Source organism: Sparus aurata, chromosome 14 (genome assembly GCF_900880675.1).
Source record: "Sparus aurata chromosome 14, fSpaAur1.1, whole genome shotgun sequence".
Classification (NCBI taxonomy): domain Eukaryota; kingdom Metazoa; phylum Chordata; class Actinopteri; order Spariformes; family Sparidae; genus Sparus; species Sparus aurata.
In genome coordinates this window covers 23,069,622-23,097,486 of record NC_044200.1, presented here as the reverse complement: position 1 = coordinate 23,097,486, position 27,865 = coordinate 23,069,622, and the positions used below count along the sequence as shown (strand labels likewise).

The window sequence follows — 27,865 nt, the reverse complement described above, 5'->3', positions numbered from 1 at the left end:
CGATTGCCGCCGTGTTTGTGCAATTAAAGCAGAACCCCTCACGTCTGATGAAGCGCTCCAGCTGTGAGCTTCTGAAACAGCGCCGGATCCTTTCTCTTCTTTGATGCAGAACATTCCTGAAGCCCAGACATCTAAGAGCGACCCGAAACACCCGAGCAGAAAGTGCTGTTTTCTGAGGAACTTCTTCATTAGACAGACGCTCCGTTTTTTAACGAGGAGACGAATTAGAGTTAACGAGGAGGGGTACGGCAGCTAACGAGGCTGGGTTTGACGAGGAACGGAGACGTCGGAGTGTTAACGAGAGAGGCAGATGTTAGAGAAGGTTAGAGCTGAGTCTACATACTGATGGAGGAGAGACAGAAGCTGATTGGTTTGGCATACACCTCCTCTCTCTCCTCCTCTCTCTCCTCCTCTCGCTCCTCCTGTTGAGATGAGATGTTTCAGATCAATACTCACTCTGCAGCGTGTGTGTCAGAGGGTTACCCATCTAACATGGCCGTCGACTGAAGCAACTTAATAAATTCATTCATTCTCGGAGCGTTTTAACCCCCACGCACAAACGCTCTCACAGGGGGAGGACGAGGAGGAGGAGGAGGAGGAGGAGGCTAACTGAGGTCTTCATAAATCCGAAGATGTCACTTCTGACTTACCTGATCTTTTTGAGCCGCGCTGCAGAATGTGTCAGTGCAGATGGAGGTGATTGCCCGGAGCAAAATATCTCAACTGCTATTAAATGGATTTGCATTAAATTCATGAAACCCAGAGAGTGAAAAATACCGACTGTGGTGCTTTTCATCTAAAATCACCAGCAGGTTGAAAATACACTCAATCTCTTGATGTTTATGCCTCTCGCACCGGGCTCCGGTTCAGAACCCACAACCTTATCTGCACAGAACAAACCCAGTGTGTGGCCTGAAGATACCAACACGATTACCACCCTGCTACTTTAATGCTAACATGCCCACAGGGATAAAAAGCTCACACACGTCAGTCGACAGTCGTGCTAGCAGCTGTGCAGGGTGGAATGCTAACATCAACATGCTAACAGTGTAATGTGCAGTGTGGGAGTGTCCGTAGCTGCTCCGCTGCCATGGTGGATCAGCAACGGACCCAACACGGACCTGTTGGAAATTAGGGATAAGCACAAGACTGCTAGCATCATCGCAGCGCTTCGGTAGCCATGATTTGACACGATTTCCTGTCTCGCCTCCCCGATGACCGATGACCTCACAGAGGGAGAATTTATACCGCGGTGATTGTTCCACAGGGAACTTTGAACTCTCTAAGCACTGAGGTCAGCATCGTTTCTCCTCTCGAGTCTTTGTTATGTTTCCTCTTCCACATGAGCTGACGGTAAACGGAGCCGAGCTCAGAGGAACAGAACCGCCTCACTGGGTCCATGTCTGATATTTAATTACACATCAGCTGAGTGTGAACAACCTGTTTTCTCTGACCAGCAGAGTGTCGAAACGTTAATCTCCTCCTCCCCTACATCCTCACCTTGTCCTTTCCTACATCCTTTCCTACATCCTCACCTTTTCCTTTCCTACATCCTCACCTTGTCCTTTCCTACATCATCACCTCGTCTTTTCCTACATCCTCACCTTGTCCTCTCCTACATCCTCACCTCATCCTTTCCTACATCCTCACCTTGTCCTTTCCTACATCCTTTCCTACATCCTCACCTTTTCCTTTCCTACATCCTCACCTTGTCCTCTCCTACATCCTCACCTCATCCTTTCCTACATCCTCACCTTGTCCTTTCCTACATCCTCACCTTGTCCTCTCCTACATCCTCACCTCATCCTCTCCTACATCCTCACCTCATCCTTTCCTACATCATCACCTCGTCTTTTCCTACATCCTCACCTCATACTCTCCTACATCCTCACCTCATCCTTTCCTACATCCTCACCTTGTCCTTTCCTACATCCTCACCTTGTCCTTTCCTACATCCTCACCTCATCCTTTCCTACATCCTCACCTTGTCCTTTCCTACATCCTCACCTTGTCCTTTACTACATCCTCACCTTGTCCTTTCCTACATCATCACCTCGTCTTTTCCTACATCCTCACTTCGTCCTTTCCTACATCCTCACCTTGTCCTTTCCTACATCATCACCTCGTCTTTTCCTACATCCTCACCTTGTCCTCTCCTACATCCTCACCTTGTCCTTTCCTACATCCTTTCCTACATCCTCACCTTTTCCTTTCCTACATCCTCACCTTGTCCTCTCCTACATCCTCACCTCATCCTTTCCTACATCCTCACCTTGTCCTCTCCTACATCCTCACCTCATCCTTTCCTACATCCTCACCTTGTCCTTTCCTACATCCTTTCCTACATCCTCACCTTTTCCTTTCCTACATCCTCACCTTGTCCTCTCCTACATCCTCACCTCATCCTTTCCTACATCCTCACCTTGTCCTTTCCTACATCCTCACCTTGTCCTCTCCTACATCCTCACCTCATCCTTTCCTACATCATCACCTCGTCTTTTCCTACATCCTCACCTCATACTCTCCTACATCCTCACCTCATCCTTTCCTACATCCTCACCTTGTCCTTTCCTACATCCTCACCTCATCATTTCCTACATCCTCACCTCCTCCTTTCCTACATCCTCACCTCATCCTTTCCTACAGCCTCACCTCATCCTTTCCTACAGCCTCACCTCATCCTCCCCTACATCCTCACCTCATCCTTTCCTACATCCTCACCTCATCCTTTCCTGCATCCTCACCTCATCCTTTCCTACATCCTCACCTCATACTCTCCTACATCCTCACCTTGTCCTTTCCTACATCATCACCTCGTCTTTTCCTACATCCTCACCTCATCCTTTCCTATATCCTCACCTCATCCTTTCCTACATCCTCACCTCATCCTTTCCTACATCCTCACCTCGTCCTTTCCTACATCTTCACCTCATCCTTTCCTACATCCTCACCTTGTCCTTTCCTACATCCTCACCTTGTCCTTTCCTACATCCTCACCTTGTCCTTTCCTACATCCTCACCTTGTCCTCCCCTACATCCTCACCTTGTCCTCTCCTACATCCTCACCTTGTCCTTTCCTACATCCTCACCTTGTCCTCTCCTACATCCTCACCTTGTCCTCTCCTACATCCCCACCTTGTCCTCTCCTACATCCTCACCTTGTCCTCTCCTACATCCTCACCTCATCCTTTCCTATATCCTCACCTCATCCTTTCCTACATCCTCACCTTGTCCTTTCCTACATCCTCACCTTGTCCTCTCCTACATCCTCACCTTGTCTTTTCCTACATCCTGACCTTGTCCTCTCCTACATCCTCACCTCATCCTTTCCTACATCCTCACCTCGTCCTTTCCTACATCCTCACCTCATCCTTTCCTACATCCTCACCTTGTCCTCTCCTACATCCTCACCTTGTCCTCTCCTACATCCTCACCTTGTCCTCTCCTACATCCTCACCTCATCCTTTCCTACATCCTCACCTCGTCCTTTCCTACATCTTCACCTCATCCTTTCCTACATCCTCTCCTCTTACTCTCCTACATCCTCACCTCATCCTTTCCTACATCCTCACCTTGTCCTTTCCTACATCCTCACCTTGTCCTTTCCTACATCCTCACCTTGTCCTCTCCTACATCCTCACCTCATCCTTTCCTACATCCTCACCTTGTCCTCTCCTACATCCTCACCTTGTCCTCTCCTACATCCTCACCTTGTCCTTTCCTACATCCTCACCTTGTCCTCTCCTACATCCTCACCTCCTCCTTTCCTACATCCTCACCTCGTCCTTTCCTACATCCTCACCTTGTCCTTTCCTACATCCTCACCTTGTCCTTTCCTACATCCTCACCTCTTCCTTTCCTACATCTTCACCTCATCCTTTCCTACATCCTCTCCTCTTACTCTCCTACATCCTCACCTTGTCCTTTCCTACATCCTCACCTTGTCCTTTCCTACATCCTCACTTCCTCTTCTCTCACTTCCTTCAGTAATTGAGCGGAATTGAAATGTGATCAGTCCTCCTCCCCCTCTATCCCCTCCATCAGTCGCATATTTTACACCAAACATGATGAATCAGCCTCTTCACTGACTTCCTGTGTAAAACTATAGCTGCAGCGCGCACACACACACACACACACACACACACACACACACACACACACACACACACACACGTTGCAGTGTTTTCAATGTGAAAGCGGGGAATCGCAATTTGAGACGTTGCTTAAAGAGATCAGTGTGTCCACTATAATATATGTGTATGTGTGTGTGTGTATGTGTGTGTGTGTGTGTGTGTGTGTGTGTTCATTTCTATATCATTCTCTCATACACACAGAAACACACACACACACACACACATGCACAAACACACACACACAGAAAAGTACCTGACTCTACAGTTTCCCCTTCAGTCACATCTCTGAATCTGAATGAGGTGTGTGTTTCTATCTGTGTGTGTGTGTGTGTGTGTGTGCACACATGTCATTCAAATACCTGCACTCTTCTTCTGTGGTGTCAACACGCGCCCATAATGGCAAACATTACAGCAGGAAATGATGTCATTTCCATTTGTCTTCTGGTGCTCAGGAGACGAAGCGACGGGCGCTGTATGAATTCATGCATGAGTGTGTGTGCGTGTGTGTGCGTTTACATGTGTGTGTGTGTGTGTGTGTGTGTGTGTGTGTGTGTGGTTAAGTGTCGTGGTTGTCCGTGGCAACGCTGTAGGCTTGGTTGTCAATCAGGATTACTTTGACAACAAGCGTTACCTTGGCAGTGGCGACTGTTGGCAACCTGCACGATGTCACGTCTCGTGTGTGTGTGTGTGTGTGTGTGTGTGTGTGTGTGTGTGTATGTGTGTATGTGTGTGTGTGTGTGTGTGTGTTACAGTCTCATCCTCTCTAATAGATTCTCTCTTTATCGCGTCCCTCTCAGGCTTTCTCCATTATTCTCTCTCTCTCTGTCTCTGTCTGCCTCGCTCGTCCTCTGTTTATTATTCCCCTCCTCCTCCTCTTCCTCCTCCTCTTCCTCCTCCTCCCTCTATCATCACCTCTCCACACCTTGTTTCACTTTCTTTTCTTCTTCACTCTGTCTTTGTTTCCCTCCTCCTCCTCCTCCTCCTCCTCTTCCTCCTCTCCTCTCTGTATGTTCTCTTTATCTAATCTTCTTCCAGTCATTCCTCATCTTCGTCTTCCTCTCTTTTCAGCTATTCCTCTTTTTGTTCCTCTTGTCTTTCACTCTTTCCTCTCCATCTCATCTTCCTTCTCCTTTCCTGTTACACCTCCCCCTTCCTTCCTCTTTTATATATCACTACCTTGACTCTCAACCTCTTCCTCTTTCTTCTCTCCTCCTTCTCACTCCTCTTCATCACATCCCTTCTCCTCATCTTTCCTTTGTTCTTCCTCTTTCCCCTTTTCCTGTTTACTTTCTCTTCTAGATCTTCCTCTTCCTCCTTTCTCTCTCCTTCTCATCACTTCATTCCCTCTTCCTCCTCTGTTTTCTCCGTTCCTCCTCCTCTTCCTCGTCTACTGTCTCTTCCTCTCCTTCTCTTCCTCTGTCACTCTACCTTCCCCTCACTTTCTCTTCTTCCTCTTTCATACCTCCATCATCTTCTTCCTCACCTTCCTCCTGATCCTCTCATCCTGCTCTTCTCCCACTATAATCCTTCTTACTTCCTCCTCTCTCATGAATCTCCTCTCGTCTCTCATTTCCTTTTCTTTCAGTCTTCCTCCCACTTCCTTCTTGTCTCCCTCTTTAGCTTTTCTCCAAATCCGTCCTGTTTTCTGTCAGTCTGCTCCTCTTCCTCCTTCTTCCCATTCTTCCTCTTGACTTCTTCTCCTGTTGCCTCACCTCTTCTCTCTGTCCCCCCTTCTTCCTGGTCGCTTCCTCTTCCTCTCTTCTGTTTCCTCCTTTTTACCTTTCATCTCATTGTCAGCCACTTCTTCTTCCTCCTTTCTTCCTCTCACTCTTCCTCATCATATCCCTTCATTTCTTTCTCCTCCTCTTTCTGATCTACTTCCTCTTTCTTTTGTCTAACACTTCCTCAGCTTCCTTTCTTCCTCTTCCTTTCATCCCACCTCTGCACATCCTTCTTTTCCTCCTTTCTTGTACCACCATCTTCTTCCTCTTCTTCTTGGTCTCCCTCCTCCTTCATCATCATCCCTCACTCTTCTCTTTCTTCCTCTCTGCCTCTCTTCTTATTTTCCTCCCTCCTCTTCTCTTTATCTTCGTCCCCCAGTTCTCGTCCTCTGTTGTGAATATTTAGTGTTTTGTGGCGTCGTCTGATATTTTCCTCCTCGTCCTCCTCTTCTCCTCCACCTGTACTTCCTCCTCCTCCTCCTCCTCCTCCTCCCCTTCTCTTCCTTTCATCTCGTCCTCCACAAAATACTCGCAGTGAAATGCCGGCGCGCGATAACAAAGTTTTCGGAGGGATTATTTCCTGGAGTTTTAATTTCTTCCTGTGTGTGTCAGGTGACTGACAGACGGACGTAACAAAGCTCTGATATGAAAAACTTTCGACTCAGCTCAAAGAAATCAGGAGGAAACAGAAAGCGTGCTCGTGTTTATTTTGGATTATCTCTCTCTGAAGAAGCCGAACAAGAAAAAGTGAAGAAGTGAAGCTGTATCTGAGGAAACTTGTGCCGCAGACAGCCGACGTGTCGACGCCGACTCCAGAGGATTATTCTTTAACCCCCTGAACTCTGATTCCACCTTAAATTTCTCCTTTGATTTCTTTGAAAGACTCAAAGACTCAAACTTTGTTCGGCAGCGTCACGTATTCTGTAGAGCTTTATAACAAACTCCAGTCAGACGCGTCGACGCCTCATCTCTCAAATCGGAGCGAGAAGCCGACGATTTGGACCCGAACGTGAATGTGATGAATTGAATTATGGGTCATTTCACGGGTCATTGAATGAAACAGTGATTCTGTTTAACTAGAGTCATTTCAGCGCCTAATGTGGAGAAAATTGAGGTCAGTCAATGTAATGATATATAATGTGAGACTGTAGAGATCCGTCAGTCAGGAGAGATTCTGCCTCTAACGTCTCTCTGAAACAGCACTGAATCATGGGAGAAATGAATCCACTCGTTATTTTCAGACAGTTTTAGGAATCTTAGTGGAAGGTTTCTTTAAGTCCCAACTTTACGTTTATTCAGGTTCAGTTTTCTATCTCGTCACCACCAACACGGCTGCAAACAGCTCGACTTCCTGTGAAAAATATCAGTCGTGGTTTTGGTAATTTTCTGTTTTATGTTGTAGATTAAATCCTCGTGTGTCATGTGATGCTTTCCATGTGGTGTTCCTGAAATTTTCCCCATGGCTTTCTGGCTGTCGTCAGTTTGTATTTCTCTTTTGTTCTTCAGACTGAACTTTGCCAGCTGTTTTGTTCCATTTTTGACAATTTCGGCTTGATTTTGATAAAGCTTGCTTGTAATTTTCAACCTGCCTGTCTGTTCTCTTTTGTTTGGGTCTTTTCTGGCAAATTATGACAATATCTGGTCTTTGTCTCCACAAACACAGTTAAACTGTCCAGAGGTCAACTCGGAAACCTTCAGTTTTTGTGGACACTGACTGGTAGAGATGATCCGACTTCATGTGAAAAATATTATTTGTTAGTTGCCTTAAACACAACTGGAAAACACCTGGTTTTGGTCTCTACAAACATGGCTGGAAATGTCCAAGACATGCTCAAAATCACCTGGTTTTGGTCTCCACAAACACGGCTGGAAATGTCCCAATGTCTCCTTAAAAACACCAGTTTTATTGCCACAAACACAGCTGGAGACGGCCAGACTTCACATGAAAAACAGCTGGTTTTGGTCTCCACAAACACAGTTAAACTGTCCAGAGGTTAACTCAGAAACCTTCAAACCTTGGACTCCACAAACACGGCTGGAAATGTCTGTGGTCTGCTTGTAAACAGCTAATTTGGTCTCCACAAACACAACTAGAAATGTTTGAGATCTGCTTAAAAACACCTGGTTTTGGTCTCCACGAACACGGCTGGAAATGTCCCAATGTCTCCTTAAAAACACTGGTTTTATTGCCACAAACACAGCTTGAGACGGCCAGACTCCACGTGAAAAATGTGTGGTTTTGGTCTCCACAAACACGGCTGGAAATGTCAGAGATCTGCTTAAAAACGTCCAGTTTTGTCGCCTCAAAAGCAGATGGAAATGTCCCGAGGTCACCTTATAAATATCCGTCACTATCACTAGATTCAAACTGTGGTCACCTGTTTGGTTCCTTGTCGCCTGTAACTGAGGTCCCTGAAGCTGAACAAAGTAGTCATTTATATCCAAACCTTGATCTTGTCCCAGAAGTTGACTATCTAGTGTTAGCCATGAGAGTGACACAGAAAAGTGTCTTCATCCTGACAAACAGCTTCTCCTGATCGGTGTGAACTTTTAACATAATGTTGTTTTAGTCTTGAGTAATTGTTGACTAAAACAAGGACAGAGAACAACACGACCTGCAGTCATTGTCCTGCACATCACACTTCAGTCCCTACAGTCACTTTAGAAAAACACATTTTCTCCTGCGATGATGATGATAACACAGTTTGTTTGATGCACTCAGATATCAGACATCACACACACCCAAGAGGTGGAAGAAAAAGGAGGTTAAAGGGAAATGTGAAGAAGGTGTAGAGAGATGACGACAGCAAGAAAAAGTTTACAAAGAGACGAAGGCAGAAAGACAAAATGAGCTCCATGAGGACTTCTGATTTATAGTGAAATCGTAACTTTAAAAAAAAAAATATTACACAATCTTCCTCTTGCAAATGTAAAGTGAATTCATAAGCAGTAAAGCTGAGGCACCGTTGCTCATTTCAATACACTCGGGATGTTTCCTGCTGCAGCCTCGCTCGCTCTGTTACATCCCGGGTTTGTTATGATGACTAATGTTGGCGAACTTTAGATAGATACTGTTGTATAAATGACGTTACTGACTCACTTCTGTGGACTCCTTGTTTTCAGTTTCTGTAGGCCACGCAAAATGCTAATCAGTCGCCTCAGGCTTGTTCAAGTCACTTAATTCACCAGCTCAGCCGAAACCGACACTTCTGTTTGTTTACTTTACGTCTGAGGGGATTAGTTTGACAGTTTGGGACACAGCTTATTCACTTTCCAGCCCAGAGTCAGATGGGAAGATCGATATGTTGTAACTCGTGGACACAAATGCAGACACAACAGTCAAGTTAAGAAACGAAATGTGAGTGTTAATAACGTGAGCTGTCGTCCAACAATCTAAACCCAGGCAACGGAAACAAACCCTGACAAAACATGCTGGAGGGGGAATCGAAAAGAATAAAGAGAAATATAAAAACTAAATGAAGAAAAAAATGGGGATGAGACTCCTGAAACAGCAGGAACTAAACTGACGAACTGACAACGAGAGAACTAATACATAATCAGAATGTCGGGAAAAACACAAAGACAGGAAGTGGAATGTTAATACTGCCTCTTCAAAATAAAAGTATGCGATCAATTTAATAATTTAACAAATGGATTTTTGTTGCAGTTCTTGTCGAAGTAAAATTCATATCTGGGGCGAGACGTTTGGGTGGATTTTAAAGGGACAGTGTGTAACGATTTAAGTAATTTATTAACTCAAATCAACGTCTTCGTTCATAAGCAAGTCCTCATTGGTGCACAATTACCTCTGCCAACAATCTGACTTATCCTCCTGAGTGAAGAATTACCTATCTGAATATACACAGCACGGGCAAGCTCTATGGAGGCTGACATGTCTTTCCGGTTTTAAAAAAACTATGGACTGCCGAGAGGGACACAAAGCATTACGTGGTACTACGTAGTAAGGCTAAACGCGTTTTCGCTCAGAGCTAGCTTGACTGCGGAACTGAGATGGAGCTCAGCGAAAGCGCTCATTACTAACAATAACAATAACTAACTACATCTTTACCTTGAATCAGTAGAAATACTCGACACTGTTGGGAAGGGTCCATATTTTGAAAATGAGTTTCTTGTCCGTCAGGGCCACCGTAGCTTCTGGAACGTCTCCAACGTCTTCAGAACGGGAGGGGTGAGCAAAGGAGATGTTGCAGTGTAGAACCTCACAGCTAGATGGCGCTAAATACTTGATATATTACACACTGTCCCTTTAAGAGATTTTCCTTGTTGTAAAAAGGAATGAATGTTCATGATGGATGGTGTTTGAGTCATTTTAAGACATTTATCTTCTAAATGAGTAACACGGTTTGTTTGTTTTCCTTCCAGCTACCTGGCGGTGACTCAGTTCAGTCCGATCCACGCCCGGAAGGCCTTCCCCTGCTTCGACGAGCCCGTCTACAAGGCCACGTTCACCCTCACGCTCCGCCACGACCCGCAGTACACCTCGCTGTCCAACATGCCCGTGGAGAGCAGCTCGCTGTCGGACGAAGACGGCTGGGTGACCAACCACTTCTCCCGAACGCCTCGCATGTCCACGTACTACCTGGCCTGGGCCGTCTGTAACTTCACCTACAAAGAGACGCAGACCGACGGCGGCGTGACGGTGAGTTTTCAGTCCCGCTGCTTTTATGCAGATTTATTGTGCTCAAAAGGGAAAAGAGCTCTTCTTTCAAGGCTGAAAACTCGGCGTAACAGCAGCAGATGATGATAAAATCCTCATATTACAACATCAGGATGAGAAAAGAAAGTAAATGTGATGAAAACATCTGATAAAAACAATAAATGAATGATAAACTACAAATATGAGCAAGCAAAAACATTACAAAGTATTTAATATCATGATTAGGACTTAATTATCTGCTTCTCTTGCGATAATAGTTGAGTTTTTCTGGTGTTCTTAATAATCTTATCCTCAGAACTCGTTATGTACCAAATACTGAATGTTGTTGAATCCGTGTCTGCCTTCTTAATTTCTGTCATTTCTGCTCGCTCGTCTTCTGGGACTCTCGTTTGTCTCGAGGCTGAGAGGAAAAAAGTTCCTCTATAATGAAACCTGTGTGGATAGAACAGGAAATACAGAAGCTCATTATCTCGACATAATGACACATTTAAGCTCTGATCACCTCTGAAGTGTGTTTCATATCATTATATTCTTAGCTGTGGGGTTAAAAGAGTTATAAAAGAGCAGCAGTCTTTACATTAAGATAATATAAGAGTCGTGATTTCCAAGATAAGCAGGAGGTTAACGGGTGAAGATACAGTATAAGTCTAAGTCACTTAATACAGCCTTTAAAGAGTATTGCGTATGTTTGCTACGCCGGAGGAAATCTGAGAGAATAACACTGAGGATGTTCTCCAACTCATGTGAAAACACCCAGAACAGCAACATCATTCAATAAAGTGCAGTGTGACCTGAGAGCATGTGTGAGTTTGGTAAAAATGTGAAGCTCAGCCGAAAGAAATTATGTATTTTCAACAAGAGGTGGTGCATCAAACTCCAACAATGTCCCTTAATGACATCTAGAACCACTTCAGTAATGCATGTATTCCAATATACAGTTTTCAATGATTAAGTGGTGAAAAAGTGGCAAAGAACTGTGATCGTTGAGGCTTTTCATGCTTTTATCTGTCAAAAAATAGCTGATATGCCCGAACTGGAGCCTACAACAGCCAACAAGAGGTCGAGCTGAGAAGAGATCCACTCTCTCTTCTTTCTCCTCTCTCCTGAGCCACTTACACACCAGCCTCTTGATCAATACAGCATCATATAGCCAATGATATTCCAAATCCAGTCATATATAGTTTATATCAGTTTTTAAAGACCTAAACTTGGAAATTATGAAAATTTGGGCATATATTGGTCTGGATTAGGCTGTTTATCCACCTCAGCACTTGTCTTTGACTATTTCATATGGACACAGTTTGTGTAAATTAGAAAATAAAGACCTATAATGAGTTTCATTACACTAAATGATGCCATTGTTCATCCATATGTGTTCCTAAGATGACTGTCGTGTGATTGAAAGCTTGATCAGCAGATAGGAGCTTCTATGCCCGCCCTCGAGCCCACAACAGCAAACGAGTGATAGCATCAAACCTCCAAACGAACCAGCTAAGTTGTGTAAATAAAGAAATAAAGAACTAGAATGAGTTTACACACTGTAGCTCTCGGGCAGGGGTATTTTAAGTTCACAAAATAAGTTTTTTTGCCAGTTGCCTGTGAAAACATGTGTTAAGTGTTTGTTTTAAGTGATATTGTTATTAGATCTGAACTTGGACCATGTAAGACTGTCTGATGTGGAGTTGCAGCTCATCTGCAGGCTGATTTGTGCGTCCAAAAATTCAGGCAACAACAATACATAAACAATTCAGTGTGTTTAAACTGCTATAGATTAATGCCAGGAGCAATTGAAGAGCTTCTGATAAAAAAAACAAAATATATCTTCTAGCCGTTCGAAGGTCCCTGTGCTCCAAATGGTTCAGCAACAGCTATGAATTTGCTCTGGGCTCGACTGGGATGGACGTTTAGGATGATTTTACATAAATTTCCAGGAGTAAGAAGAGGTTATCTTGTGCTGCCTCACAGTTTTAAAACCTCTCGCTTTAATAATTCAAACTAAGACTCAACACTAGTTATAACTACTTGTGGCAGATTTGGGCGAGTGTCGGCCAACCTCCAGGCTGTAAAAGCCCGAGGAGTGAAGCCGCTGCATCCATTTTATTTCTATACTTCGCAGTGTTTGTTGTTTCTGTTCTGATTCTGAATTTGAAAGTCAAAACCTTTGGCTGCCGGATCCGCCTGATACCTCATCATCTTTTAACAACCATAACATTTAAAAACAGAAACATGCGCTCGTCCAGCGCTACGATACAAGGACAAATACATGCACGACCTTGTTACTCCTCCTTGTCTTCCTCCTCTACTTCTACTTCTTCCCCTCCTCCGATCATCTCTCTATCAGTGTAATTACAGCTCATCCATCTCGTCTGGCAGACACTCAAGGACGACACACACACACACACACACACACACACACACTCACTCAACACACACACACACACACTTTTCCCGTGTCTCCTTGTTTCTGAAAGATAATTTTGGTGAAATGCTGTTTTAATGACAAATCATATCTGGGTCATTTATAACCATCACCACTCTCCAACACTGTGTGTGTGTGTGTGTGTGTGTGTGTGTGTGTGTGTGTGTGTGTGTGTAATATTAGTGTGGAAGCAGTCAGGCATGTGAGTCTTAGTCTTTGTAATGAATACATTAATCTTTATTTTAGGCCTTTCCATTTTTAGTCACCAAAAACAAAAAGAAGCTCTCCGATTATTTCACATCCATCAGAGGAAAATAAGAGATCACAAAGGTCGGACGCTGTTGTTCTTCATTCTGCTCGAGGTGGTATTGACTGTATAGGTGTTACCATCAGAGAGGGAAACAGAAATGTATTAAACATATTTATTCCTGCAGGTTATTAGAAGTGTGTATCTCCCTCAGAGATTTAATATGTATCTGGATAGCTGCTTCGCAGTCAGATACAAAAGTCTCCCTGATAACACAATTTGAAGCAATATGATTTTATTCAGTGTGATTCAATATTATTTCAGCTCAGACTCAAAACAACTGGATACTTTTAGTTGTTCAGGAATTAATGAAATTGAATTCAAAGAGAAATGCCCCGACAGGATGTTATTACAAACCTCGATTCCCCAGACAGCTTCATCCATGTTAATAGATACTGTGAGTGCAATGGAACATGTTCTAATCAGGAACATGGAAGCCGGCTGGTTCCAGTTTGTTGAATTGGCGTTCACTTGACTTGACTGGATGGAGACCATTAGGTTCAACAGTTTCAGTCGTTGTTCGCCTGTTTTATACTGAATATTTGCAGCAATAAAACCACTAACAGGTGAAGTACGACAGGTTCATTGGCGAGTTCATGGCCCAAGATGGGATGAGACGGGTTAAACATTACCAAGAACGTTTGTAGTTAATATGTTTTGGGATCTTTTGAAAATGGCAAATTAATGCTTCAGCCCAAAAGTCCACAGTGACGATGGCCGCCATTTCTGGAGGTTCAAGACGGACCACTGGACTAAGTGTGTAAATGTAGGGGAATATTAATATGGTAAGTTTTCTAAAATTGGCTCCTGCGACATTAGGCCGTGAATTTATCACCCGTTTACAATAACAGCATCATCTTGTTACACTGCCAAGTTCTCCTGGGAAACCTTGGGTCCTGGCAGTTATGGAGGTGCTTCTTGACATGCACCACCTTCCCATTCACAGTTTCAGATCAAGTGTAACCTCTAATGGCAACGGCATTCCCTGACGGTATTCACCCCCATTAGCAAGACGCTGCAAACTGGCAAACCACAAAACGCTTGAAAATGACATCGAACTGGCCTCCAAGGTCCCCAGATCGCATTCGGATCGAGCATCTCTGGGCGGTGCCAGAACAAGTCCAAAACATGAAGGCCCTCGCAATGCACAGGACACAAGAGGCAGTAAACATCGGAAATGGGATTGAGTCTCGGTTTGCGACGGTGTTTGGGTGGGCGCTGTGTGTCAATAAACATCCCCTGTGAATGCCAGAACTGGAGGTTTGCATTGATCATCTCTTGGCACTGTAAGGTGGTGATCAATGTATTCGCCTCACCTGGGAGTCTTTTTCATTGTTGTGGCTGATCAGTGTGTATATTTTTACCCCCTGTCAGAATAACAACATGTCCAGTGAGCCGGTGCTCCAGTCCCCCGTGATCCTGCACATGATAAGCCTGAACAGTTAAGGGCTGAATGGATTTTCCAGGATGTGCTTCTATTTCCCACCAGCCGACATTAGAGCTGATGTCTCCAAGATATGAGAGATTAGTGAATTACATGGTAATTCATATTCTTACTGCTCTGTAAGATATCACTTAGGACATTAAGCTTCTTCCAAACACTCCCAGGTGATTTTAAAGTCATACCGCATGCAGTCTGCACATAACAACATTCATTTATTCATTCATTACAATACGATGCTTATTCTCCTACCTTTTCCACTCTGAAGAGAGAGTGTAGCCCTCCTGCTGCCCTCCATTACTGCACACTGTTGATTCAGACTGGATGGCATTGACTCCTGGTGCTGAGAGTGCACATGACTGACTTTATCTGAATGTGTAATTATGAGGGAATTTGTTGCATCTACAGACAATAAATCCAGATAGATTCTTTTTATGGAAATATAATTTAACCCCAGAAGGCATTTATTGTAAACATTCTGTGCATGCTGCTGACAAACAAATCACATATTATGACTTTGGGACTATAACTTATCTTGTTGTCAAAGGCAGTGGTCAGGTTCAGGCTCCAGAACTACTAGTTAGGTTCAGGCTCCAGAACTACTAGTTAGGTTCAGGCTCCAGAACTACTTGGTTTGGTTCAGGCTCCAGAACTACTAGTTAGGTTCAGGCTCCAGAACTACTTGGTTTGGTTCAGGCTCCAGAACTACTAGTTAGGTTCAGGCTCCAGAACTACTAGTTAGGTTCAGGCTCCAGAACTACTTGGTTTGGTTCAGGCTCCAGAACTACTAGTTAGGTTCAGGCTCTTGAACTACTAGTTAGGTTCAGGCTCCAGAACTACTAGTTAGGTTCAGGCTCTTGAACTACTAGTTAGGTTCAGGCTCCAGAACTGCTAGTTAGGTTCAGGCTCCAGAACTACTTGGTTTGGTTCAGGGTCCAGAACTACTAGTTTGGTTCAGGCTCCAGAACTACTAGTTAGGTTCAGGCTCCAGAACTACTAGTTAGGTTCAGGCTCCAGAACTACCAGTTAGGTTAAGGCTCTTGAACTACTAGTTAGGTTCAGGCTCCAGAACTACTAGTTAGGTTCAGGCTCAAGAACTACTAGTTAGGTTCAGGCTCTTGAACTACTTGTTAGGTTCAGGCTCCAGAACTACTAGTTAGGTTCAGGCTCTTGAACTACTAGTTTGGTTCAGGCTCCAGAACTACTAGTTTGGTTCAGGCTCCAGAACTACTAGTTAGGTTCAGGCTCTTGAACTACTAGTTAGGTTCAGGCTCCAGAACTACTAGTTAGGTTCAGGCTCTTGAACTACTAGTTAGGTTAAGGCTCCAGAACTACTAGTTAGGTTCAGGCTCCAGAACTACTTGGTTTGGTTCAGGCTCCAGAACTACTTGGTTTGGTTCAGGCTCCAGAACTATTAGTTTGGTTCAGGCTCCAGAACTACTAGTTTGGTTCAGGCTCCAGAACTGCTAGTTAGGTTCAGGCTCTTGAACTACTAGTTAGGTTCAGGCTCCAGAACTACTAGTTAGGTTCAGGCTCCAGAACTACTAGTTTGGTTCAGGCCCTTGAACTACTAGTTAGGTTCAGGCTCCAGAACTACTAGTTAGGTTCAGGCTACAGAACTACTAGTTAGGTTCAGGCTACAGAACTACTAGTTAGGTTCAGGTTCCAGAACTACTAGTTAGGTTCAGGCTACAGAACTACTAGTTAGGTTCAGGTTCCAGAACTACTAGTTAGGTTCAGGCTCCAGAACTTCTAGTTAGGTTCAGGCTCCAAACTACTTGGTTACATTTAAACTCCATATTTACCTGATTAGGGTTTTGAAAAAGATCATACTTTGGATTAAAATAACCGTTTTTAGTATCAAGTGATGTCATTTACATATTTTAATGAACTTATGTAGCATAATCAAGTCTTGACTCAACCATCACCTGACTTGGACTTTTCTCGCTCCTTATACTTGAAGAAGTGTCACGACAGCGGTAACTACTGCATCAAACTTAAGGGTAGCGTAAGGTCACTGACCAGGTGCTGTATTTGACTCGTTGGGACTGAGAACAAGCAAACAATAAAACACAAAAGTCCCTGAAAACATAATGTAACGGTGTCAAAAAGGAGGCAGTTTGATTGCAGAGCAACAGTGATGTAAGCCTTCAAGAGCTGATATTCTGTTCAGGACGATCAAACGATTAGAATGACTGTGTGTATGCTTTGGTCAGGTTTCAGTTTCACTGCAGGAAGTCGTGAAAAAGACATGAACAAACGGAATAAGTCAGGAGTCATGATGAAATACTTTAGACGAATGTCGAATAAATGGATTCTCCCTCCATTAACACATGCATGAGACACCGTTCACGCTGGTACATACCTGATTATTCATGAGGACTCAGTCTCGTCAGGCAGCCGAAACACTGTGAGAGGACAGATTTGAGTTGAAGATGGAAAGTGTCCTAGTTGAATAACAATTTTTTAAAAACAGGATATGAAAAACATCCAGGAAGCAGCACATTCATAATTTCATCTATACAAACAGTTGCTGCAGAGTCTCTCTGTGTCCGTGTTACAGCATCGTTCTCATATTAAATTCCTTGTTTCAGCCTGAAGGCAGTGGAGACGCTGCTGTCTGTTTGCAGAGCAGCTTCCTCTGACAGAAACATTAATCCTCCCATCCCTCCATCCTCCTCCTCCAAACCTTCTGAAAGAAACAGCTTTATATGATGGAGGAAGAAAAAAACATCCCTCCATATTCTTCAGAGCTGCTCAAACAGTTTCCTCTGACAGAGACATTCATCCCTCCATCCTCCTCAGAACAGCAGAAAGAAAGGAAAGCACCAGTCTGCGTGCCGGAGATTTCCCAGAGCAGGAAATTAATCTACGCATAAATGATGCAACTTGGCTCAGTGTGCAGTGTTTGTAACCTCAAAATGTATATCATCACTCAGAGGGCAGGGGAGAACATCAAATCAAGAAGATTTGTTTTGTTTCCCTGCAAAAAGTCGATATCTTGTCGAGTTGGGATTCGAAGCGATGCGAGATGCTTCAGCGTTGGCAGCAATCACGTTCCATTTGTAATGCATCTTTTAAATTACACCTCACCACATAATGTAAAGTTAACGCAACTTTTACTACATCTTTATGTCACGCCTCAAACAGATTAAACCAAATATGAACAGAAATCTTAATTTTTAGATACTGTTGACAATTAGTGACATGAAAACTCCAGTATCCTCCTACAAATTCCACTTACACACAATTAATTTCCTACAGAATGAAGATCAGATCACGATCTCTTTTGCAAGATAATAATGAAACATAAAAACATAGTGAATTACAATGCAACATATGAAACATGATATACATCCACAATAAAACAAGAGAACATGTATTCAAACACAGTGAGGAAAACAACAACAAGCCTCCTTCACTCTCTAATGATGCCCTGAGATTCATCTAGAGATAAAAACGTTGAATATCAGATCTCTTTGCAAGTTATTCCATGACCCAAAAATCTTTGTAACGATAATAATCTTTGTACTAAACTTGTAAGATGTTCACTGATGACATATTTAATCTGATGTCAAGCAAATCCTCTGATCTTGCAAAGAAATATCTGCTCGTAGTGCCTGCACCATCATTAAACTTTTATTTCTAAGTGCTGTATCATTCATTGTTATGTTGAGTCACTGGCAGCACTTGGCTAAAGTTAGAAAAAGATCGTGATCTTGCAAGTTTACCTCATTAACATTTAACCAAGAGCACAAGGTTTCCATGACCTTCGAGGTCCAAGGGCTAAGATACGGCCAGAATTTTACTTTAAAACATTGACAAAACTTGCCAACATTGCCAGGAGAATGTGAAGAAACAACAGTGTTGACCTCCGTGCACTGTCTACTGAAGACGGCATGCTAACCAGCTAGCCCTGGCCTGCCCTGTCTTGTAATACCACTCTGTTAGTCAAGAATCTAACTCTAACCCTGCAGCAAGTTTGCTCCGTTTAACAAGGTCTCTCAGCTTTTAGTGAAATAAATGCACAAAATATACTCACAAATTGTCAAGGGAGTAGATAGTCCTACGGCCATTTTTCTTCCAAACAGAAAAATACAACTGTACACCATCTGATTAATAGTTTCTCTCTTTTACGGATCACAGAAGAAATTAACTGCCTCGTTGCACACTTCATTCAAATTGTCCCTCCACTGTTCAAACAATCACGTCTGGTTTGGTCGAAACAATTTATTAATTCATTGGATGTGGAGTTGGATGTGGAAATATTCCCACTACTGTTCCACTGATGATGAGAGATCTGCCGTCATTGTTGTTCCTGGAGTCATAGTCTTGGTCAAAGCCGCTGTAAATCGCCTCTGTATTATATAAAATGACCTCCCAGCCAGCCTTTTTAACAAGGTGGCTGTTGGCTTTCAGGGCTACAACTAACTAAGCTAACTAACTAATGGCAGCTAGTTGCTAAGGCCAAAGAGAGCAACACTTGAGGTTGTTTTTCTAGGTTGGTAGGTGTTTTTGTTGTTCAGGGCAGTTGTCGGGGTCTTGTTCTGTAGATCAGGATGGTTTTTAGGTTCTTACTCAGTATTTGCTCTTTACCATGTAGGCTTGTACCTTAAAGCTGGGGTATGCAGTATTTCTTTGGTGCCATTAGTTAATAATTCCCCCAAAACCTCTCAGTATTATTGTGATTCAAGTGATCTGAGTAAAAAAACAGACATCTGATCTCTTCTTAGATCTGGTTTCAGGCTTCAGAAAATCTAGCTCATGACAGGAGACTTTGTGGCTGCTCTACAAATGCAGATATGAGTGCAAATCCCCTCAGATGGTTTCAATTGTGGAAAATCCTGCAAATCTAAAACATTTTCCAGTCCCTCCTCTGCCCACAACAGAGCACAGAGCTTCAGGCTCATTATGTTCGATGCCATGATGCTCGTATTGACGATGATGACAGGACAGTGGAGTGTGTGTGTGGTGCGCTGGTCTTTCGTCTCACTGTTAGATGGCGTCACAGCTGCCTCTGCAGCCTCGGGCGATCTGCCCCGGGGCCACAGAGAGCTGGAGGGGGCACATTCGAGAGGGACGGGGTCCTGGAGAGGCTCACCATGGTGAGAGCAGGGGTGAGGTTTCACAGGGCAACGGGCTCCTTCTGCTGCCGGTCCGAGTGGTGATCACCTAATGTGGTGAAACGAGGCATGCATTCGGCCTACTGCAGCTTTATTGACTAAATAATGCAAAGATATGTTTCCTTTTAGTTCCACTGACAAGTTTTCCTGTGATATTACTGTTGGTGATGCTTTTGCAAAGACAGTGTAGTGTAAGCAACACAGCTACCGTTAGCTTCCAACCCGGCTTCAGTTCAAAGATAAAAAACAATCATAAGAATCCCAGTTTGATCTAGAAACCCTGATCTCAGTGCTGTGAAAGTCAGAGGTAGGCAGGTTTTGTAGAAAGAATGGTGGTTTTGAAGAATAGTTTCGAAGAGGAGACGCATATCAAGACCGGAGCGTTCTCAATCATCCGTTCACTCTTGTTTTACCTCCTTTTCACCGTCTTTGCTTCCTCCACCAGCGGGCTTTTTATCGTCTTCACTTTATTCCGGTTGTTCCACCGTTACCTCGGGCTAGTGAACAGGGAGAACAACGCCACTTCCTGTTTTGATTGACGCGTTTTCTTCTTGCTGTAATTCAACCTTTATTTTTAGAGGAAAAATCGAGGACATCCAACAATCGAATCTTGTTCATCAAATGACTGTTCTGACCGATCCTCAACATGCTTTAACATGACTGTGTCCTGATTTCCAATAATAAAACAGCCTGCGGTCGTACTATTATCCTTTAAAACAGGTGGGATAATTTTAGCCTTCTGAGACATAGTAAGTGTTTAAACATCTAAAGCTGCATAAACAAAAGAAGGTATTAAGACTTTAAGCTTTTATGGTTATAAACAAAATCCAGATTCAACACGGAGCCGTCGGTGTTTGAGGAGATGTGAGCTGCACAGACAGATCTTCAGCGGGTCTGGGACTCTGCCAGCGTCATTGTCGACTCAAATTCGTCTTTTCTTTCAAAGCGCCCTTCTTCTGTCTTCACATCCTCTGGAAACAGCTGTTTGTCTTCCTGTTGTTCTGTCAGTATAATGTGTCTCTGTGAGGATCTGTGCTCCTGTAATGAGCCGCTTTCCCTTCAGGGAGGCTTAAAGTCTGACACAATACAAACAAACAAACAAACAAACAAACAATCAAACAGCGGGGTGTGGTGACCCGCCGAGCCGCTCCTGGTTCAGTCAAACCTTCATCTTGCAGCCATTTAGCTTATTATTCCTTCATCTTCTGTCATTTTTCCCGCTGTAGGTGTTTATTTGCTAACTAACTGTCGCCGTGAATGTGAAGAGGTTTCTGTGTGCAGAACATCTGCCTTCACAAAGACAAACAAAGAGGCGGTGAACTTTGTGACAGTGGCTGGGTCTCAGTTCAGGGTCTGCATCCTCTGAAGGACTCGGCCTTTGTGGTCTTTGAAGGCGAGTCCTTCAGAGAGACCTCGTTAACCTCGTCAGCTGTTGTTAAATGGGACGGTCTAGCCTTTGGAGCATTTCCTGGTTGCGTCACCAGATGTTTTACTCTTACGTCACGAGGCCCGCGAAGGTGACGATCTACGCCACGCGATGTCACCATTTTCTCTCTTTCTTTCTTCTTTTTCGGATGCGCAAAGGACCTTGGGATATCTGAGGCCACAAAGGATCGTAGTTATGCATCCTCCAACAACAGGGAAAAGAAGGAGCATCTGGAGGAGCCTTCAGATTTAGACAGCCTTCATGTGGCGTTGTGATGTAATCGGCCTTCAAATGCTCCTCTGAAGGATGCAGACCTGAATATATTCACAGCAGCTGACTGATTTCTGAAAGGAGGTTTTGAGTTTCTCAAAATCAGGAAGAGTTAGGAGTTACAGTTACTTTATTTGTATTCTGATTACATTGTCCTGTTTGTGTATTCCGTTACTACCCAAACATCGTTGCAAGAAATCGCCAACAGTGACTGAAGAGGGTCAGAACCTGTGTCAGAACCTCACACAGTTATCAGGTGTCCAGTTGGATCAGTATGACGAGGTGAGCTGCTGCAAAGTTTTGTGGCACGACATCATAGCGGCCATCTTTACTCTTCTGTACCGATACTAAATGTCACATTAACATTCTATAATGATAATAAAGGTCACATTAATGTCCGATAATGATTACAAACTATAGGTCAGATGAGTATTTTAAGTTGATAAAGGTCACTTTAACATTTCATTTTTATTATGTGATTATTTTAGCCAAAGTTTAACAACATCGATTTAAAAAGTTGGATCTGGGGCCTCGAGGGGGCTAACAAACAGATTCACTGGTGTTAAAACAGATGATGTGGTTTAATCGTCCAGTTCAGTAGAAACACATCACAGATCTGTGAGACTGATGATAGAAACAGAACATGGTGGCACTCAATGCAACTTTATTTCTTATTATTTTCCTTCCTTCCTTCTTTCTTTTTTATTCTTTTGATTGCTGTCATTTTTATGCAGCTGCACCTGTCCATGTTTACTAAATTTGCTCTTGGGACTCAATTTCCCAATATTAATCCATCATAAATCTGTGTTATTGTAAGGACAAAGACTTCCTGTTGGGATGCTGGGACATAAAACTCAAGGACTGTCCTGATTTAATGGGGACACCTGTGAGGGGACGGACAGATCGGCTTGGAACAGAACAAACTTTCACATCATTTGATCCTGTTAGAGGCAATGAACTACAGCCGGGCACAAGATCCAGCAGCACCATTTATGTCTGGACATATTTTCCCAAAATGTTGGAATGATGTTTTAAACATGGTTGTGTCGAGCTGAGGTCTTTGTGAAACCAAAGAAGTCTTTATTATCATGCACATACACTGTATGTACAATTATCTAATGCTAAGACTGAAGTAACATCATAAACATGGCAGCTTCTTATCAAAAAACTGTGTGTTGACAACTAAGACATGTTCACCTGAGTCCAATTTGAATTAGCATTTATGAAAAGCTATGCTGTGATTTGGTTCCACTGTGAAATTTGATGGGTCTGATCGTCAAACAAGTTTCAAGACAATTGTAGGGTTTAGTTTTTTCACAATCCTGCTGACAATCATACAAACAAACCAGTCAGGCACCGAGCACATTTCTCCACCAAGGCCCAACTGTCTGTTTTAATTCATGCAAGGCTAATCTTTAAATCAAACCTCATAGCCGCCCCGTGATCTGGATCTGCAGCAAAAGTTAATGGGGGTCTATTTGGGGCCGAGACCCATCCTCCATTAGAAGTTTAATGGAAATCTGTCCAGTAGTATTCGAGTAATCCTGCTTACATACTTACCATCAACCAACACACCAAAAAAACAACCAACCAAAAACCAACCATCTAACCAACCAACCCACTAACAAACCAAAAAAACAACAACAACCAACCGACTGACAAACCAACAAATAAACCAACAAACCAATCCACCAAGCATCTAACCAACCAACACACCAATTATCCATCTTAACGAAGAAGCATCTAACCAACTTACCAACAAACTGTCAAACCAACCAACAAACTAAAAAGACAACCAACCCACCAACCAAAACTCAAGTAAGTAAAAAATTAAGTAATACTCACAAATTAATGAAATCCAAAACTTTGATCTCCACCTTACTGGCAATTAAGTTTCCCATGTTGGACTTCAAACTAGGCTGTTTCCTTTAAGGGACGTCGTTTACATTGTGTGGTTGTTTGGGGGGGTTTTCTTGATATGAATGAGTTTGTTGCATTTATCTCTGTTAACAGAGCACAGCTGTGTTTATGAGCACACAGACATGTAATAAATAAACATTAATCTGTGTGTATGTGCAGCCAGAACGCACAGATGCAGATTGTTGTTTGATTAATGAGACCTGAACGAGCTTCATCTTCAGACGTTTTGTGGAGCCGATGTTGGACTCACGTACACAGGAAGCTGTGGTAACTGGGTTTGTCTGTGCTCCATGAAGACATTATATGTTTAATATCACCAAGACCAGGGGAGGACTCAGTGAGCCGGCACGTACAGTGTATAATACATCATACAGGAGCAGCTGCTGGGCTTCCCTTCATGCTCCGGTCCTTCTGGAATCAACAATCATCCCTTTTGTCTTGTTGACATTGACAGAGAGACTGTTATCCTTGCTTCGGTTCTTGGGCTGTCTCACTCCATCACAGCGGTGTCGTCAGCAAAAGCAATGATATGATTGGACAGATGTGCAGCACTGCAGTCATGGGTCAGCAGTGTTTGTTATGAAGGGAGTCGCGACTGTCTGAGGTCTGTTGATCTCAAAGTCAAGGACCCACAGAAACGCAGCGAGGAGACAGTGTGTTACTGCGCCGCTGTGTGTGTGTGTGTGTGTGTGTGTGTGTGTCGGTGCGCTCTCTCGACGCTCGTATCAGTTGCTAAACCATCCATCAAATTACCGTGGCAACCGAGCGTCCATCACCCCATCCATCATCCAAGGGCGACAGACGGAGCGACAGAACGCGGCGAGAGATGTCACGGCCGAGTGGAGAGATAACAAGGAGAGAGGAGAGAGGGCAGGAGGGGGGGAAGGAGAAGAGGAAACGAGGAGAAAGGAGATGAGAGGAGGAGGATTTTAAATTAATTTAGAAAAGGAAGAGACGGAGAAGAGAGTAGCTTAGTGTTTCTGTATTTATCTGTAAAGTTTGAACATTGATCAGCTCGGAGGAGGAAATGTTCTGCGGCTCATTTTGTGGTTTCCTGGAGAGAATAGAACGAAAATTTCTCTTCATCAAATCAAATCAGGAAGGATGTGTCGATGTTGTTGAGGCTTATTGAGAAGAGAAAGCTTTTTTTCCTGCTTCTCTTTGCTTCTTGCCACGCCGAACTGTAATAGACCCTTCAGTCCACTGTGTTGCTGTCGGGTGTGCGCTCGCCAACCCGTGAAGGCAGCATGGCATCAGCGTGATCACACAGTTATTTGGAGCTACACTTCTTTAATGCATCTGTCTGTTACTGAGGAGTTTGAATAGTTTGCAGTAGAGCTGCTAAGAAGCCAAAAAAAAACAGACTAACTTCCGGTTGAGCGCCTTGTTTACTTCAGTGGGAATAAAATGATTTAATTTCGTGGCTTTTCTAGAACTTTCTAGACGTTATTGGACAGTCAGACGACAATTTTCGTTCGGATACAGTTCATTTATCCAAAGGTTTGTTGTTTGTTTCTCTACAGTTGCAGGAACACGTTGATATCACCTCTCAGCAGATTTTTTGAAAGCCGTGTTGAGTTCACAGACTACATACTGCTTTCCCACAGAAACAGAGATTTCCCTTAATTGCTACGAAATCTGCCTTTACTTAAGAGGCAGTTAATAGAGACGGGCCTTTCTTTCGGATGTTCTGTTCCAGCAGCACTGTGGGTCTGATCACACTCTGCTGAGAGGCCTCCTTGTTTTCTGATCTGCTCCAGCTCACCGTGACTCTTTCGCTGCTGCTGCTGCTGTTAATCTGCTTCACATTAACAGCTTTCCAGCAGTTCAGGGGAAATAATCCCTTCACCTCCTCGAGAAGGATTTTTACCGTGAAATATGTGAAGACAGTGCGGTTTTTATTACCAGCACTTTAATTCAAGGCGGTAAAATAGAACCCACTGGACTTAAACAGTGAACAGTAATGGTGATTATGTTAAACAGAGAGATTCAGAGCAGCAGTGTGGTGAATATTACATGAAGCCGCTGCTGCACTGATTGGAAATAATGCTGAATTTCACACGTGACTCATTTAATTTGCAGCCACAGTGGCCGGGTTCTGGAAGCTCCAGTCGGTCCAACATTCTCGTTCAGACTGAAATATCTCAGTAACCACCAGATGGACTGACGTTAAGTTTGGCTCAGACGCTCGTGGAACCCACACCAGACTTTGGTGATCCTCCAACAGTCCCGTGAGGTCGACAGGTGTTGTTTACGCTGGAAATATCTCAGGAATAATTGGATTGATTACTATGAAGTTTAGTCCACACATTCATGCCCCCCTGAGGATGAAATCTGATGCAGATTTTCTGGCCTTTCATCTGGAGCCATGCATCAATAGCCGTTTTTAGACAGAGCACCAAGCCGCCAATTTGCCCGTCCTTTTAGCAGCTCGGTCCGCGGTTTTAGACAGAGGGCGGCAAATTGGGGGTCAGTTCTGGTCCACCGATTTTCCGCCTCGGAGGATACACATATTTCAGCCTCGCCTGCTATCTAAAAACGAGGCAGCAATGTGCGTGAGGTGGGCGGAGGTGTTGATGACCTGCACTGTTGTGCGACCCAGCCGGGGAGTTTTAAAACCAGGAAACAGCTGATCACAGCAGTCAGTCCATCATTTCATCCGCGGACATTAAGATGAGCAACTGGACAGCCGCTGAGATCCAGGAGATGCTAGCGTCTCCTCGGTCTCTGTAGCTGTTTGGTTGTGTTAGCTTGTTGTTGTAGCGGCAAGCTAGGAACGGTCGCTACTTTCAAATTAAAAGCTCCCCGCTAAGAACCCAGTTCTAAACTCCAATGGGGTGCAATGTAAAGCTCTTATTTTGAAGACAAATTCGTCGTCACCGTTCACAGCCCAACTTCGAGCTTCACGTCACGTCACATGTTTACGCCTACCTCAGAGGCGGCTTTTGGAAAAGGAGGAATATTACGCCTCCGTTTTAGAAAGACAGGCCGGCACATTGCCGCCCTTACCTTGGAGCAAATGTGCTGCCTTTTCTATCTAAAAAGGGCTATTCACTGAGAGATTTACGAACATGGATCCTTTGTAATCTCACCTTTATTTCTTATAATTCAGAGGTCCATATTCAGCTGCGCCACATCGGCTCTCGTGTTGGTGCAACAACACAAATGGCCGACATGTTTTCCGTTCAGCGGTGATGAAGCAGGCGATTGTCTTTGAGGGGGAGGTGGTGGGATATAATCGGTTTGTCTCCTCTCTCTGTCGACAGGTGGCCAATTCCTCCATATCGCACCTTCAACCGAGACACAAATGTTGTTGTGACAACCTGAAATTAATCAAAACAACATATCGTCAGTGTCTTTGTTATTACAGCCTGACATTAACGTGACAGCTGTGACAGTTTTATGCACACCCCTTGGAATAAATTGCTATCGATCGTCCGGAGTGGAAGCTCAACCAGACGCTTAAGATGCTGGTTTCATCAGGTCACAGTCGTGTGATTGAAGGCAGATTATTCCTCGTGTCTTGATTTAACGATCACCTTATTCAGGTTCAGAGAAAGGAAGCTCATACATCCGTCAATATCTTCTGTAAGCAGCTCAGCAGGGTCGCAGGCGGCTGAAGTGAATCGCAGCGTGCGTTATCTGACAACCCCGAGCCGCCTGTCACACATCCAGGAAATGTGACCAGCGACTCACAACCGAGTGGCAATTTAAAGTTTCCACTCCAGCTTACCTGCATGTTTCTGGATTGTGGGAGGAAATCCACGCAGGCACAGAGAGAACATGCAAACTGGTTGGGTTTAAGCCCAGAACCTTCTTCCTGTGAGGCGACAGCAGCAACCGCTGAGCCACCGTGCGATGGGTTTAGTTCAGCAGAATCAGCATATTTCAGCCCTGAGAGACGCTGAATCTGTCTATGGTGATGCTTTGAAGTGGGAGCGTCACAGCGGCTCCTCCACCTCCATTGAAAAGTGTAATGCATCCCGGCCTCTCCTCACCTGGGAGAACATGACTGCAGGCGTTTGAGGAATCCTCAGGAGATGATACTCAATTCAGCAGCTCGCTGCCGGCCCGCTGACAGAAGCTGCGATTTCAATAAAGCCTCCACTCTCTGAGCAGATATTCAGACTGCCGCCGCCGCGCTGCGAGATGAGTTCTGCTGGAGGGAGGAGAATGTGCAGAACAAGAGACGAGCTTTAAAAATCAGTCAGAGAGGACGACAGTCGTGTTTCTACATTAGTTGTATTATTAGTGTAATGTATTTAGACTAGTATGTATGAATCTGATTATTGGTATTAATGAGAATAGATCTGGCTCTTAGCATTTAATCTGAATCCTGTGAACAGTAATGTGGATGAAAATCAGAGTAATACATTGTTTCTACAGTAACTCAGATTATTGTTAACGTGCCAATTTACAGTAGATTT

At 43.9% G+C, this 27,865-nt stretch overlaps 1 protein-coding gene across 1 annotated transcript in view; it reads left to right on the top strand.

Moving 5' to 3' along the window:
* Positions 1 to 27,865, top strand: part of LOC115595542 (thyrotropin-releasing hormone-degrading ectoenzyme) — a 181,225-nt gene that overhangs the window by 15,156 nt on the left and 138,204 nt on the right. Inside the window, exon 3 of the mRNA XM_030440159.1 lies at positions 10,238 to 10,514. Within this exon, the coding sequence (XP_030296019.1) occupies positions 10,238 to 10,514 (277 nt within the window). The remainder of the gene's footprint in view (positions 1 to 10,237; positions 10,515 to 27,865) is intronic.